At 42.5% G+C, this 16,691-nt stretch overlaps 1 protein-coding gene across 11 annotated transcripts in view; it reads right to left on the reverse strand.

Annotated features, from left to right (window-relative positions):
* The window catches only part of RIN2 (Ras and Rab interactor 2), a 243,892-nt gene that overhangs the window by 47,525 nt on the left and 179,676 nt on the right, over positions 1-16,691 (reverse strand). For 6 of the 11 annotated variants that reach the window (XM_057502685.1, XM_057502687.1, XM_057502691.1 and 3 more), the window contains one exon: positions 9,257-9,492. The exons of 3 other annotated variants lie outside the window; for them this stretch is intronic. In XM_057502685.1, coding sequence (XP_057358668.1) covers positions 9,257-9,492 — 236 coding nt within the window. The remainder of the gene's footprint in view (positions 1-9,256; positions 9,493-16,691) is intronic. 2 more of the 11 variants (XM_057502688.1, XM_057502690.1) reach the window with 1 other exon arrangement.

Raw genomic sequence — 16,691 nt, forward strand, 5'->3', positions numbered from 1 at the left:
TGGATGGAGCTGGAGGGTATTATGCTCAGTGAAACAAGCCAAGCGGAGAAAGAGAAATACCAAATGATTTCACTTATCTGTGGAATATAAGAACAAAGGAAAAACTGAAGGAACAAAACAGCAGCAGAATCACAGAACTCAAGAATGGACTAACAGGTACCAAAGGGAAAGGGACTGGGGAGGATGGGTGGGTAGGGAGGGATAAGGGGGGGAGAAGTAGGGGGGTATTAAGATTAACATGCATGGGGGGTAGGAGAAAAGGGAGGGCTGTACAACACAGAGAAGGCAAGTAGTGATTCTACAACATTTTGCTATGCTGATCGACAGTGACTGTAAAGGGGTTTATAGGGGAGAGCCTAGTAAACATAATATTCGTCATGTAAGTGTAGATTAGTGATAGAAAAAAAAAAAAGGGCAGTTCCTGTGTGGTAACCTCCAACGAGTTCTACACAAGGGTATAAAGGGCATATAAAAGTGTAGGCAAAGGGTCTGTTTGTGTTTATACAGAGGATCAAAGCCTAATTGGGCTACCCCGAAAATGAACTAAGATACGATATGAAAGAGACCTTCCAACATCAGCACTCTCTGGAAGACTCATGCCAGAAGATGATCATCAAAAAACCGCAACAAAGATCCACGCACTGCTACAGCTGTAGATGCACTCATCCCACCAGTTCCTGGACTTGCCATGGGAATGAGGAAGGAGATATCTAAGCTGGCCTGTGCATACAGTAAAACAACAAAATTGGACTGGATCTATACTGTTGGAACTCAACCAAGAATTTGGAGAAGTGCAAATTGTAGCACTCCAAAGTCTTACAACTACAAACTATTTACTGTTAAAAGAACATATGGCATGTGAACAGTCCCCAGGAATGGGTTGTTTTAATTTGTCTGATTTCTCTCATACTGTTCAAGTTCAGTTGGACAATATCCACCATATCATAGATAAGTTTTCACAAATGCCTAAGGTGCCTAACTGGTTTTCTTGGTTTCACTGCAGACGGCTGGTAATTACAGATATGCTTTGGTTATGTAACTATACTCCTATTATGTTAATGTGTGTGTGCAATTTAAGTAGTAGCTTAAAACCTGTACATGCTGAAGTTACTCTACAAAAAGATATATCAAAGAAATAATCAATCTTCCCATGTTTTCTTCCGCCTGCTACTTCTATAGCTTTTCTTCTTCCTTCCTAATTACAACCCTTAAATAGAATTCGTGCCTCATATCAAATTTACCGAGTATCATAATTCTTCCAAGTGGTAAAGATACCTCAAGACAAATGCTGGGCATAGAAGCCACAGGGCATAAATATGCAAAGAAGTAAAAAGCTAACTTTTTCAAACAATAAGGCTTCTCTCTCACTTACCAACTTCACATTTCCCTGTATGGCCCCGGAAGATGACTGGTTAGCCAGAGACGGGTAAGATTCCTCAAGGGAGGAACAACCTAAGACAGGCACAGTCGCAGGGGGGCCATCAGGTGAGAAATTGGGGATCAACAGAGGTGAGGCTTAGAACCTCACCCCCCCTGTTCTGTGAGAAATCTTCTGCATATGTGGATGTTTTATTGCCCTGGTCTAGCTTGGATTAACACATAGTCTACAGGCACACACGTGATCATCTACATTTGCTCTCTTACAACACTAAACTATGTTTTCTACCTTTATCTTGTATCTACCTACCACTTCAGCATTTTATTACAAATAATAATAATAAAGGGAGAAATGTGGTATCCACATATAAATCAAGTATAAAAACCAAATGAGTATTCATATTTGAACTGACTGTTTATAGTTCATAATGCATGAGCAAAACCGAAAGTTTCTGTGATGACTGCCCTTGTACTGTTCACTATGTAACTTATTCATTATGTAAGAATTTGTTCTACATGTAAAAACTTGTTTGTTATGCCTCAGAAGATTGGAGACTGAGAAAAATTAGGCTTGGGGTGGATTAATGATTGTGCATTGAGCATTGACTCCCCTATACAGAATTTTATTGTCGTTAACAACCATTTGATCAATAAATATGAGAGATGCCCTCACAAAAAAAAAAAAAAAAAAAAAAGGACAGACTTCCAATGGTAAAATAAATAAGTAACCGGGATGTAATGTATAGCATAAGGAATATAGTCAAGATATTGTAACAGCCTGGTAGGGTGATAGCTGGAACCTAGAATTATGTATATAAATGTTCTACCACTGTGTTGTACACTTGAAACTCATGTAATGTAATACTGTGTGTCAACTACCCTTCAATAAAAAATAATTATTTAAAAAAAAAAAAAAAAACTACAATGAGGTATCACCTCACACCAGTAAGGATGGCTGCCATCCAAAAGACAAACAAGAACAAATGTTGGTGAGGCTGTGAAGAAAGGGGAACTCTCCTACACTGCTGGTGGGAATGTAAGTTAGTTCAACCATTGTGGAAAGCAGTATGGAGGTACATCAAAATGCTCAAAACAGACTTACCGTTTGACCCAGGAATTCCACTCCTAGGAATTTACCCTAAGAACGCAGCAATCAAGTTTGAGAAAGACAGATGCACCCCTATGTTTATTGCAGCACTATTTACAATAGCCAAGAATTGGAAGCAACCTAAATGTCCATCAATAGATGAATGGATAAAGAAGATGTGGTACATATACAGAATGGAATACTACTCAGCCATAAGAAAAGGGCAAATCCAATCATTTGCAGCAACATGGATGGAGCTGGAGGGTATTATGCTCAGTGAAACAAGCCAAGTGGAGAAAGAGAAATACCAAATGATTTCACTTATCTGTGGAATATAAGAACAAAGGAAAAACTGAAGGAACAAAACAGCAGCAGAATCACAGAACTCAAGAATGGACTAACAGGTACCAAAGGGAAAGGGACTGGGGAGGATGGGTGGGTAGGGAGGGATAAGGGGGGGAGAAGTAGGGGGGTATTAAGATTAGCATGCATGGGGGGGTAGGAGATAAGGGAGGGCTGTACAACACAGAGAAGGCAAGTAGTGATTCTACAACATTTTGCTATGCTGATGGACAGTGACTGTAAAGGGGTTTATAGGAGGGACCTGGTATAGGGGAGAGCCTAGTAAACATAATATTCGTCATGTAAGTGTAGATTAGTGATACCAAAAACAAAACAAAACAAAAAAAAAAAAGGGCAGTTCCTGTGTGGTAACCTCCAACGAGTTCTACACAAGGGTATAAAGGGCATATAAAAGTGTAGGCAAAGGGTCTGTTTGTGTTTATACAGAGGATCAAAGCCTAACTTGGCTACCCCGAAAATGAACTAAGATACGATATGAAAAAGAACTTCCAACATCTGCACTCTCTGGCAGACTCATGCCAGAAGATGATCATCAAAAAACCCCAACAAAGATCCACGCACTGCTACAGCTGTAGATGCACCCATCCCACTAGTTCCTGGACTTGCCATGGGAATGAGGAAGGAGATATCTAAGCTGACCTGTGCATACAGTAAAACAACAAATTTGACTGGATCTATACTGTTGGAACTCAACCAAGAATTTGGAGAAGTGCAAATTGTAGCACTCCAAAGTCTTACAACTACAGACTATTTACTGTGAAAAGAACATATGGCATGTGAACAGTCCCCAGGAATGGGTTGTTTTAATTTGTCTGATTTCTCTCAGACTGTTCAAGTTCAGTTGGACAAAATCCACCATATCATAGATAAGTTTTCACAAATGCCTAAGGTGCCTAACTGGTTTTCTTGGTTTCACTGCAGACGGCTGGTAATTACAGATATGCTTTGGTTATGTAACTATACTCCTATTATGTTAATGTGTGTGCGCAATTTAAGTAGTAGCTTAAAACCTATACATGCTGAAGTTACTCTACAAGAAGATATGTCAAAGAAATAATCAATCTTCCCATGTTTTCTTCCGCCTGCTACTTCTATAGCTTTTCTTCTTCCTTCCTAATTACAACCCTTAAATAGAATTCGTGCCTCATATCAAATTTACCGAGTATCATAATTCTTCCAAGTAGTAAAGATACCTCAAGACAAATGCTGGGCATAGAAGCCACAGGGCATAAATATGCAAAGAAGTAAAAAGCTAACCTTTTCAAACAATAAGGCTTCCCTCTCACTTACCAACTTCACATTTCCCTGTATGGCCCCGGAAGATGACTGGTTAGCCAGAGACGGGTAAGATTCCTCAAGGGAGGAACAACCTAAGACAGGCACAGTCGCAGGGGGGCCATCAGGTGAGAAATTGGGGATCAACAGTGGTGAGGCTTAGAACCTCACCCCCCCGTTCTGAGAGAAATCTTCTGCATACGTGGATGTTTTATTGCCCTGGTCTAGCTTGGATTAACACATAGTCTACAGGCACACACCTGATCATCTACATTTGCTCTCTTACAACACTAAACTATGTTTTCTACCTTTATCTTGTATCTACCTACCACTTCAGCATTTTATTACAAATAATAATAATAAAGGGAGAAATGTGGTATCCACATATAAATCAAGTATAAAAACCAAATGAGTATTCATATTTGAACTGACTGTTTATAGTTCATAATGCATGAGCAAAACCGAAAGTTTCTGTGATGACTGCCCTTGTACTGTTCACTATGTAACTTATTCATTATGTAAGAATTTGTTCTCCATGTAAGAACTTGTTTGTTATGCCTCAGAAGATTGGAGACTGACGAAAATTAGGCTTGGGGTGGATTAATGATTGTGCATTGAGCATTGACTCCCCTATACAGAATTTTATTGTCATTAACAACCATTTGATCAATAAATATGAGAGATGCCCTCACAAAAAAAAAAAAAAAAAAAAGGACAGACTTCCAATGGTAAAATAAATAAGTAACCGGGATGTAATGTATAGCATAAGGAATATAGTCAAGATATTGTAACAGCTTGGTAGGGCGATAGCTGGAACCTAGAATTATGTATATAAATGTTCTACCACTGTGTTGTACACTTGAAACTAATGTAATGTAATACTGTGCGTCAACTACCCTTCAATAAAAAATAATAATTAAAAAAAAAAAAAAAGAAATGGATGAAAATTTGACATCATGCTAGGAGGGAGGTAGGATAGGTCAGGATTGCTAATGGATATGAGTTTCTTTTTCAGTAATAAAAATGTTCTGGAATGAGATGTCCTTGTGGCCATATAGCTTTGGAATATCCTGAAAACCACTGAATTGTACACTTTAAAGCTGGAGTTATATGATATGTGAATGAAATCTCAGTTAAAAAAAATCACATGGACCTCCACTGTTGCCTTTGGCACCAACACTTATCCTGTTATTGAGTATCCCCATTATACAAGTGAGCAGACTGAGGCCAAGGAGAGCTGTCCAGATTTATAAATAGCCATGAAATGGCAGAGCTAGAAATTCAGAAGGTCTACTGTCATGCAACTTTGCAGGTAACAAGTAAGGTCACGAACACAGGTAGCCCGTGTCCACGCGGTACCTGCCACCCACCAGGCCCTTTGCAAACACTCCCTCATTTCCTTCTCACGACAGCCCTGAAGGCACACACTAGGAACTCAGTTTAAAAACTGAGGACTGGGAAGCTCAGGTAGCTTGAGTAATGAGCTTAAGGACATGTCCCTGGAAAGAATGTGAGGATGAAATTCCAACCCAAGGCTGCTCAGCTCTGGGGTCTCTTTCCCTCTGCTGTGCTCAGAGGGCTCACACATCCTGGCTGTTAATGAGCTGGTCATCCACTCCGGTCTCGGAGTGGCCAGTGGGAACATGGAACCTGACCATACATGCCCGGAGGACCAAGTGAAGGTTGGAGCACACGTGGTCTTCACACATTTAAATCCAAAGAAACCCACATGTGGCCTGCATGAAATCTTTGAGAAAGACCAATGATAATGCTGAAAACAAGGTGAGAAAGGGGTAATTAAAAAAAAGAGAGAGAGGTGTGCTATTTCCATGTGGACCAGGCCACTCCTCAGAGATGAGGCTAAATAGAGAAAAAGGCAACCTAAGGGGATCATTTTTGGGGGTGCAGACTCAAGAACGACACCTGCTGATGGCAGAGGCCGTACCCTAGCTTCTCCCATGCACATCCCTGACTTTCTGCAGATTTAAAGAATTTCATGCTTCCATTCAAGATTCACATTTTGTTTCCCCTCAAAGTTTTCCTTTACCTCTGCCACAAGTTTCCAGATGGGAGAGTCTGTGCCAGCAAGGGGGCAGTTTCTTGTTCTGCAAATGCCATTCCAGGGCCTCTAGGTAGTTTGAAGTGAATTTTTGTGGCTATTAAGAACACACTTTTGAAAATGAAGCTGGTGTTAAAATTATTTTCACATAAGGTAAACAGGGTGACCCTAGAGTAGTAATTTTCGACCCTGGATGCCCATTAAAATTGCCTGGGGAGGATAAAAATGCTGATGGCCCTACTCTGCCCCAGATCAAATAAATCAGACACTTTGGCGTGTGACCCAGACATGAGAATTTAAAATATTTTTCCCGGTAATCCCAACGTGTAGCCACATTTACAGCCCCTGCACTGGATGAGCACTTGAGCCCTGCATGAGAAATCTAAGGTTTGTAAGCCACAGCTTCCTGGGTTCAGCCCCCAAGGTTCTGGTTCTGCAGGTCTGGGGTGCACCTGAGGCTCTGTGTTTCCAAAAAGTTCCAGGAGACACTGATGCTGCCAGTCTGAGGAGCACTTTGAAAGGTGCTTGGTTGACACCTAAGAGCAAAACGTGCACTTGTACAGATCCAATTAGGTGGGGTTTTTTGGTGGGGGGAATGGTGGGGGTGGGTGGCTGCTAACATGCTGCTGAAAGAATTTCTGGAACCCAAATAAAGAAACATTTCATCTCCACCCTCTCAGCCTGGTGCTATTTCACCAAGAGTAAATTCTACAATCTCTGACACAGCAGTGGTGACTCCTGTGCTGAGGATAAACACGTTGACACTTCTTCCTTCCTTAGAAGGGCACATCCTGTGACTCTTCCGCTGTTTCAAGAAGCTAAAAAGCCTTTGTTCTGACAAGTGGCCTCAGCCTAAAACGCCAGGGCCCAGACAGGAAGGCGATGAATAAGCTTCATGAGGCTTATAAAGGAGCAACCACAAACTAGGCCCTGCCTTTGCAAATGACTAAGTTAATAAGTTAACACCTTTATTCTTCCAGACACCTGAGGTTTATAGTGTATTATCACAGGACAAATCAACTTTTGTCAGGGACAACCTTCAAGAAAGAACTAATGAGAGAAATGTGAACCTGTACTGGATGCTACTGGTGTCCTTCCCAGTTCTTCTGACCCAGACCCGGCACCAAGGCCCCGCTGCTCAGAGTGTTGGCTGCCCCTCGGTCTGGACACTCCCGGGAAGTCACCCCCTCCCTTGGGAGCAGACACACTGTAATGACAGACGACGCAGGGGTTAGTGCAGTGGCCTTGTTTGAAGGTGGGACCACTCTGGGGGGCTATTCATGCTTCAGAGTCCCCTGTGGCATCAGGCTGAGGCTATACTTCAGAAGGCCCATGTCTTTGCCTAGCTTCCTCCACATCCCCTCCTGTATCCCCTATGCCTTCACGGGCTGCTCCTGACAGCCCCTCTCAATAAATCACAGCACTAAAGTCCCTGTCTCAGGGTCTGCTAGGGAATTTGACCTAATACAGAAGCTGCTGATGAGATTAACAGAAACTAGTGATTCCTAAGACAGATGTCTGCATGCAAATATGAAGGCAAAGATTGAGCAGCTTATAAAGGATAAACATGTGACATAATCCAGGAGACCCCAGTGATGACACAGTCACAGCTGGACAGCCGGCACATGAAACCCACCTCCCTTTTGGAACTTCATCTTCCTAATCTGAAAGTGGTAAGTAACACCTCCATCACCATGCAGAGCTGAGGTGAGCATGAATCATGAACACATACAAACATCAGTAGGCAAAGGCTGTTAGGGAACAAAACATTCACAGTCTTAAAATATCACCCCACAGATTAGTTACTGTGAAGAGGAAAAGGTACCCTGACCATGGAGAGACCTGGCCAACAGCCTCCCAACCAAGTGATCAGCACCAGCACACCCAAATGGAGACACCTGACTTTGTGCCGCAGATGTCATGCACAGCAAGGGTTATAATATCAGGCCATCTTCCTGCCGCCATATGTGTTCAAACAGATTGACATAGGAGGAAACACACAAACCCAAATCTGGGGACTTTCGGCAAAAACACTGGCTTGAACTCTTCAAAATGTCAATGTGACAAACATACAAAGGCTGTGGGATTACTATAGATGAAAGGAAAATAAAGAGACATGATAACTATATCATGTGCACAGAATTGAGCACATATGGAATTAGAATGAAGACAAGCTATAAAGGACAACAGAGGATATTTGAATCGGTGTGCATATGAGATAATATTATATTAGTGTTTAATTTCCTGAGTGGGATCATTTTACTATGGTTATGTAAGGAAATGCTCTTGTTGTTAAGACAGGCATACTGAAGAAGTTAGGGGCAAAGTGGAAATGTTGGAAACTATGTGTCAAATGGTCAGCCCCCATCTCCTTCCCTCCCCCCCACCAAAAAAGAGAGAAAAATAGAGAAGGAAAATGTGGCAAAATTTCAACAACTGGTGAATTTAGGTGAAGAGTACTCTTCTTGCAACTTCAGTGTTTGAAATTTCTCAAAAATAATAGGCGGGGAAAAGGGGATGGAAAAATATCTGCCATCTCCCTGGGTTTTTATGAACATAAAGCTATTAATTCACCTACTCCCACCATTTCCCAGTGTGTAGGCCTACCTTTGTGGGGAGATGAGGCTCAGGTGTGGATTCAGTGAGACCCACATCCACATGTGAAAATATGGGCCAAACCATAGAATACTCCACAACTGTAAGGGGCCCCTAGGGGCAGAGAACACTGGGAAACTCCTGTACTGTTATTATCTGCCCCCATTCCCACTGACCCCAATTCATGGCTCTAAAGCAGATGGGTGGATATTACACCCATTCTGAGGGGCAGGGCTCTCCAGCATCAGCTGCTTTCTGACCACATCCAATTTAAGTCTCTTCAGAGTCAGGGAGGAGAGTGGCCTTTCCATTTGCACTACCAGAGCCAGGCCTTAGCTGTCGAGGCAGGTGCCAGAAAAAAGCGATTATAGAAAGTGCATCTAGTGTAGGGTAGACAGAAGACACTGGGCTAGTTTATTAAAGTTCACAGAACCAAATTCATCTCAGGAAAAACAGTCACTTGAAGCAGAGTGTCCAAATGATGCTCTATCTTGTCCTACCCAGAGTCCCAGAGGACGGCACACTCTCTCAAGGCAGCTTCTGATGAGCGGGTCCAGATGAAGCGTACTCTCAAAGGCTCCCTGCGCTTGCCGACACGACTGCCGATCCCAGGCTCCACCAAACGACGCGGCAGAGGCGCACGCTTGACGATAGTCCAGCCTCTTCTGAACAAACGACCCAAGACAACCGGCAGAGCAACACATAAGACACATAAAACTCTGATGTGAGGTTGTTTCTGTGGAGAAAATACTGGTGCAATAAATACAGGCAACCACCTTCTATACGTAAGAATCCTAGATCAGCTGTTGATTAGCAAAATAAAGTTTAAGAGAACTAGATACACGGCAAAGTCCAAATTATTACTATCAGCAAGGGTGGTACATATCCATTTGGCTAATGGATCTCAGCCGGGTGCAGTGCTCTGGACAGCTCTGTCCCCACAGGTAGCACATGGAGACAAAACAAGTACCCCCAAGCCTGTGAGTTAAAAACACACCTTCCTTAAGCTGAGCAGTTATATTTTTTAAATAGACAGTTTATATCATAAATGATAAGACGTGCTTGATTATTTTCTAAGGACAAAAGCTGTTTCAGTGAAATATGTAAAATGTGCTAAGAATTTTCCTTTCTACAACAGACTGTTAGGTAACAGTTCAACTGAAAAAGAGATTGCTTAGTTAATAACTTGTGAAAACCTCCCGTAGAAAATGAATGTCAAGTCACAGTGGATTAAATAAGGTGGGCAGTGACTCTCACCATGTAATGCTTCTCCTGAACCATGTGCCATGGTTCTCCGGCTCCCTTCTGCATTTACATGTGTGGGGACACTTGGCTGCATCCCCTTCACTCCCAGGGTCAGGCCTTAGCACTGCATTTGCATGTGTGAGTTCATGAGCCTTAGCACAAGCTCTACCCCCTCTTGTCTTGGAATCTGGTACTGGTACATTTGTGATCGGTCTTCATGGAAAAGCCACCCTTATATTTTACCTAGTATTCTGTCTTGCTTCCATGTACAGAATGGATGGGCCATGTGAACTGCGTCATCTGGGGATATCTGGGTGACCGAGCCAGCAGGATTAGCTGAAGGAAGGTTTGTCTCAAAGCTTAGCCTTTGGCCTGTGTTTCCTGCTTCCCCAATTCCCAGTTTGGGCTCCAGGCACCACCTTTGGTCTCCTACTGCAGGCTTGGAAGTAGATGTGGAAAGTAATTCTCTTCTTGGAAAGATAATCGTACTTGCTTTGCTCTTCCCAGGCCAGATCTGGCATTGGATGTGGGGCTTTGTAATCCTGAAGGGGCCCCTCAGATTTGGAATTTGAAGCGGGGAGTGGCAGGTTCCCCAGGTCTGACCTCCCTAGGCCCTACCTGGATTTCCAGCAAAGTGCTCCCTGATAAGTCAATACTCGGGAAAGACCCAGCACTCTTCCCTTAGCCTGAGGGCCACTCCCAGAAAGCCCCCAGCGGACCTTCTAGACTTTTAAGAAAACTAATAGCTCTTCCTTGTTTACATGGCAAGTGCCCAATAAACAGTCATGAGTGAATCAAGACAAATTGATGGGGCTCATTATTATCAATAGGATGCTAACCTCACCAGTGAAACAATACAAACAAGGAAGCAGAGCCCAGGTTCCAAGTTGTTTTGCGCAGGACTTAATTATGGATTAAGATTCATCACACTGCCTATCTCCCTAACATAAAGAGCTACAGTCTGGATACAAAGTGAAGAACTTAAAAAAAAACGAAACTCTATTTGGTGATATAGTGTGGATTAATTTTGATATTGGTAACTTCTCAATGGTTTATTAAAAATTGACAGTATTTCCTAAAGAGTCTGAGTATACCAATGTATTACGTGGAGGGATGTTTTTTATTTGAATGTCCAGTATTTATTTTAATGGTTACATGTATTTAGTATAGTTCCCAATTATGGTGGAGATATTAAATTTACTTTTTCCCCCATTTAAAAAAATTGTGGTAAAATAAACACAAGATAAAATTTACCATCTTAACCATTTTTAAGTACACAGTTCAATGGTATTACGTATATTTTGTTGTACAACCATCACTACCATCCATCACCAGAATTTTTTTCCTCTTGCAAAACTGAAACTCCCTATCTATTAAGCAATAGCTCTCTCTTCCAACATTCTGGGCAGCCACCATTCTAATTTTCTGTCTCTGTGATTTTGACAACTAAGCATCTCATATAAGTGAATCATACATTATTTGTTTTTTTATGACTGCTTACTGAATTTACTTTTTAAAATAAATGTAAAAGTTAAGTCAGTTTAAAGAAAAATAGTAGGTTAATTAATAGTAAAGATGGCGCATGAATATAGAAAAACTGTGTCAGAACAGATGAAATTTGTGCTAAGACAATTGGATTAGACCATAATAATATTTTTCCTGAATTAATTTTTATAAGCTTGTATCTTGGGCGCCAAGGGGAAAATCATCCTGAAAAAGCATCTATTTGCCATTGCTTGGCCTCTCCTTGCCTGTGTCCAAGATACTCTTGAGTGTGTACTGCCATAACTGGCTCCCACCTACATGTCAAAAACCAAGCTCAAAACCTGTCTCCTCAGCTACCTCCTACAGCTGAAATGACCTTTGGGCACACTGAAGTCCTCTGGGCACCTACCCCATTCCACTCTGCCTTACGCTCACCTCTCTCAACTAGCTTGGCTTTACCTCCAGGCCAAACTCAGGCCTAATCCAGGGCAGGCATGATGGGGGCCTGGGTAGGGATGATCTGAGGACAGTGGGTTTGTTCCTTGTGAGTGAGGAATGGGAGAAGTTCAGCAGGCAAGGAGAGACATGGTGGGTGCTGGGTCTTCCATTAGCTCCTTTCTGAGTCCCTGTGCATAACCTGGTTCATGTCTTTCCTCAGCCAGGTCCTAGTAGAATGCAGCTGCTCAGTTCCAGTCTCAGGAGACAAAGGGTGTGTGTTTATCAGGAAATGGATGGCAAAAATCACCATGGCTACCAAGAGTGCTCTGGCCTTTGGCCATCTGAAGGCCCAGGGCAAGAAAAGGAAGCAGCCCAAATCCTTCCCGAACAACAAATCCAAACTTTAGTAGCAATTTCCCTACTGCTCATGAATTCCCTTTGTGGACAGCACCTCCAGCCTCCCATGGACTGGCAAGGGGTGGGCTTTGGGTATGAGAGTTAAAACTGAGTTTCAACCTCTGCCCACCAACACAGGACATTGGTGATACATGCTCCATTCAAGGTCCCCAAATACAAAATACCTTGTTCTAACATGGAATGATATTGAGGTTCCAACAAAAGGAGCTTGATACACACCAGCTGGTGGGGCACAGGAGAAGAGGCATGAGTAGTGTCAGTGGGAAAGCTGCCTTCAGTTAAGGCAGGGGCACTGAGAGCAGGGTGGAAAACCCTGAGTGGGAAGCCCACGTGCACACCTCCAGGGGCTGTAGCCTTCAGTTATCAACGAGTTCTCACTTACCTGGAGTCAAAACTACCCCTTTCCTGTACATGTGACTGTGCCATCAAGATGCTCATTTTTGTAAGGCATGTCATGTCATGTCACGTCAACCCTGATTCTTTTCCCCCTCCACCCCATTATCTTCAGTGTTTCGGTGGGAAAAGCATGTGCAGTCAGACTTGAATCAACGCCTCAGCTGACTCTTCCTAACTGTGAGGTGCTGGCCCATTACTACGCGTCACTTAGCCTCAGGTTTCCCCTGTCTCTAAAGGTGGGTTCTTGTTGAAAAAAAGAATCTGTACTAAATCACACAAAACCTGAAAAGAACTGATGAGAAGAGCCTGGTATGTATTGGAGACTATGAGTAAGGATTCTGCTCAGCAGAGTTTCCAGGATGTGCCTTTTATTATTTCCTAATATTTAGATATTCAACAAAAAGAAAACAAGACAATGTGTTTCCATTCTAGGATATGCAAAGATGATTCTATAAACTAAACTCTGAAGCTTGTTTTGTTAGCATTTAATGTTATTTTAATTTGAGGCTGGATCCTGCCAGGTCCCTGTGGCTGGAGTGGTGTCCACCTCTCATTAGGGTCTGGTCCCATCCCAGATTCAACTTTCACATGGAAAAAGAAAGGATGAAAAGCTACTTCTCTTGGTATTTTTTTTTTTTTGAAATTTATGCACATATCCTGCCTCTCTGGGGACCTCCCTTCCTCATTCTTCCCCGGCAGAGCCTTCAGCAACACCCAAGCCTAACAAAGCCTTTCTGCTTGATGTTGCCCCACCACGTAGTAAAGGCAAGGATGGTAGTGCTGGGGTACAGAGGGCTGCCAGAAGGCTCAGGCTTCCAGCTAGAGGAGGCCAACACAGGGGTCATCTCACGAATTAAGGGCCAGACAAAAATCAGAGTCCTGTGTCCACCATGGTCTTGCTCTTGGAGCAGGAGACGCTTGTCTATGTATCAAAAGGAAAGCATACAAACCCCAGATGCCAGGCAGTGGCTGACACAGCAGACTTGGTGGGAGATGGATCAAGGGCTTCCTAGAACTGGAGAAAGAATAGTGATAGGTGTGCAACCAGTGGTTTCTGAGAAACTGTTGTAGAAGAGGGCTCTTATGCTGAGACACAAACAGCTCACACCAAAGAAAATCGGGAAAAATTTCTGGCCCAAGGAAAAATTCTAATTTTTGTTAAACACATTTATACCAAACAATAAATTCTCAGAAAACCTTTCATTTCAGAAATACCTAGTAGTTGATGTCTAATGATTTCTTAACACATCCAGTCATGGAAACACTCCTTTATAATTTGTGAAGCTGGATTAAACCCCTACTCTGTAATGTTTAAGTTGGGAGGTCTGACTTAAATATTATAGAGTAAATTCATATTTACTATTATTCCATTTTGACCTCAAACAAGGAGATAACCTGGATGGACTCTGTAAATTAATATTTACAGAGGAAGGGTGGCCCAAATTCAATCTGGCTACATGTGAGGCCCTGGCTAATTTCTCAGTTTATAGCAGAGAAATTGCCAGGTGAGCCGAGGAAACTTGTCCCCACAACTCAAGGTGGCAAGAGTGATGGGGAGGAGGCCTGGGTGAAAGGCTGCTCCTGTAAGGGTCACAGCATGCTGAGGACAGGTAGTAGAGGCCATCATAGAGGCCATCCAGGTTACCTCCTCGTTTGAGGTCAAAACAATAGAAGTTAATAGAATTGGGCCCACTTCTGACTTGTGCAGCTTCCCTACACTACGCAAGTTGGTATTTCAATTCCTTGAGGCCTGTTTTGTCCCCTTAAACTCCAAAAGGAGAAAGATGAACATGGCCAGGGTTGGGGTTCTATTCCTGCAAGGCTAAGCGCTGCTGCCTTCTGAGGGAGGGGGCCTCAACTTCCTCAAAACCATTTCTGAGAGCACGTCACAGGAGAGCTTTAGTGAGAAACTTTGAGGGCCTGCTGAAGGCCTGTCTCCTGAGAGCTAGGAAGATAAAACACGACAGCAAATGGGAAAAGAAGCATGTGTCTGCATCTGGGGAGGTGGCACTGCCATTTTCACGGGAGGGGGAAACCTAGGCAACTCTTGCTGATGAACTTCCTGTGGTTGCTCATCCAGCGAGAGATGAAAATGACAGATATGCAGATAGGCTGGCAGAGGCCTTCATTCATTCCTGTAAACTAACAAGTAGAAACAAAGAACCTGTTGTCCTGAAAACCCATAGCACTGAAAACAGGAGCAGATGGAGCCAGACAGGCTCTAAGTCTTGGCCCGCTGACCTTTGAGGCTGAGTAGCACACTTGAGGCCCCAAAGGGACAAGCATTCAGTGGGTCTGTAAGCACTGTGGTTCCATGGGTGTTATTTCACAGTGGCACTAAATTACTATTGTATCCTAACCAGGCAGATTATTTTGTGGCACAATCAACTACCAACAGCAGTGAGGCAAAGTCTGTACAAGGGGAAATAAATCTAATTCTGGAGCATGCCATGTTTAAATGGTGAATGCCCCAATGTCCTGTGGACAGTGAAGCCAGCCACTAAAGCAGAAGGTACTATATCTCAACAAAAATGGGATCAAGTTCTAGGACACACTGTGCACTTCCAGGGTGATCAAGCTTTAAGCTCAGGGAAAATCAAGCATGATCTACCATTTAAATGCAGAAAACACAAATACTGTTTAACCAGAAAAACATGGGAAGGATGCACACTGAGGCAAAGAAATAAATTAACCAATCAAAAGTGGTTTTATCTCAGAAGGTGAGTTCATGGTAATTTTTTATATTTTTTGCATTGTGCTTTTTCCACAATGTCCATGTTCTATTTTGGTAACCAAAAAACCAAATCTTATATGTTCTTTTAAAACTCTGTAACATATGTCACCCATCAAGACAAACTGAGCAGCTGTTCTGGGCATTTTTGATCTGGATATTTACCTCATTCTTTAAGGTTCATGTTGAGTCTCATCTTTCCTAAACCCACCTTCTACCTAGAATTACCTACTTCATCCTGAGGCCCTTAGGACATCTGGTGTACTCCTCTATTATGTCCTCATTTCATTATAAATACTTTTTATAATTCTTTCTCCCTTAGGTTGTGTAAATCTTCAGGCTTCACTATCTAGGTATTTAGCAAATAGCACCCAGTTAATAAATATTTTCCTTAAGTTGAATGTAAGGGCTGCTACATTGGTAACAGTATAAACAAGGAGATGGTCAACCTTTGTAGAATTCCTTGAAACCATATTCCAAATACTTGTGGGGGCTTGAAATCAAGAAACATTTTAAGAGATTATGGGGGAAATTGATTGAGCTAGTCATTGCATTATATCCTCAATGGGCATAATAGGAAAATGTTTTACTACAGAGCTATTACCACTACATGACCTCCTCTAATGATGAACACCCACCCCCACCCAAAGCACCCCAACTTGCCTGCCTCCACTGAAGGAAAGAGCAGCTGGGGTCTACAGTATCACTTGGGTGTTTCAGACAGAAGTATTTTCAACTGCCTTTGAGAAAGCAAGCTCAGCTGAGTCGAAGAGCTTCTCTATCCTGTTTCTCATCAGATATTCTTTGAGAAAGAATACTGAAAAACATCCAAGAATTAATGGAAATGTCTATTTATAATTCTTAGAAATAACGTGTAAGGAAGAAACCAAAAACTGATAACACCATATGCTTTTTTCAAGGGGCCTAAGATACTGCAAGATATACCTAACATACTGTAAAATTTTCATTGTAAGCTTCCAATGTTATACAGAACCAGACTGGAGCTTACAGGAAAGGAGGAAAACCAACCTTTTCTGACAGGTGTGACTAGTTCTAGGAGAGTGGTCTGATCTACGATGGTATGGGACCTTAGGATGGGCTCCAAGCCCTGAACCAATTGCCTGATATGTATGCATTTTGCCAGATACAGCAAAAGAAGAAAATATTGGTTTTGCATATGACATTGCACAGGACACAGATGCTGTATAAGAAGACAAAATGTA

The sequence above is a fragment of the Manis pentadactyla genome, chromosome 5 (genome assembly GCF_030020395.1).
Source record: "Manis pentadactyla isolate mManPen7 chromosome 5, mManPen7.hap1, whole genome shotgun sequence".
NCBI lineage: Eukaryota > Metazoa > Chordata > Mammalia > Pholidota > Manidae > Manis > Manis pentadactyla.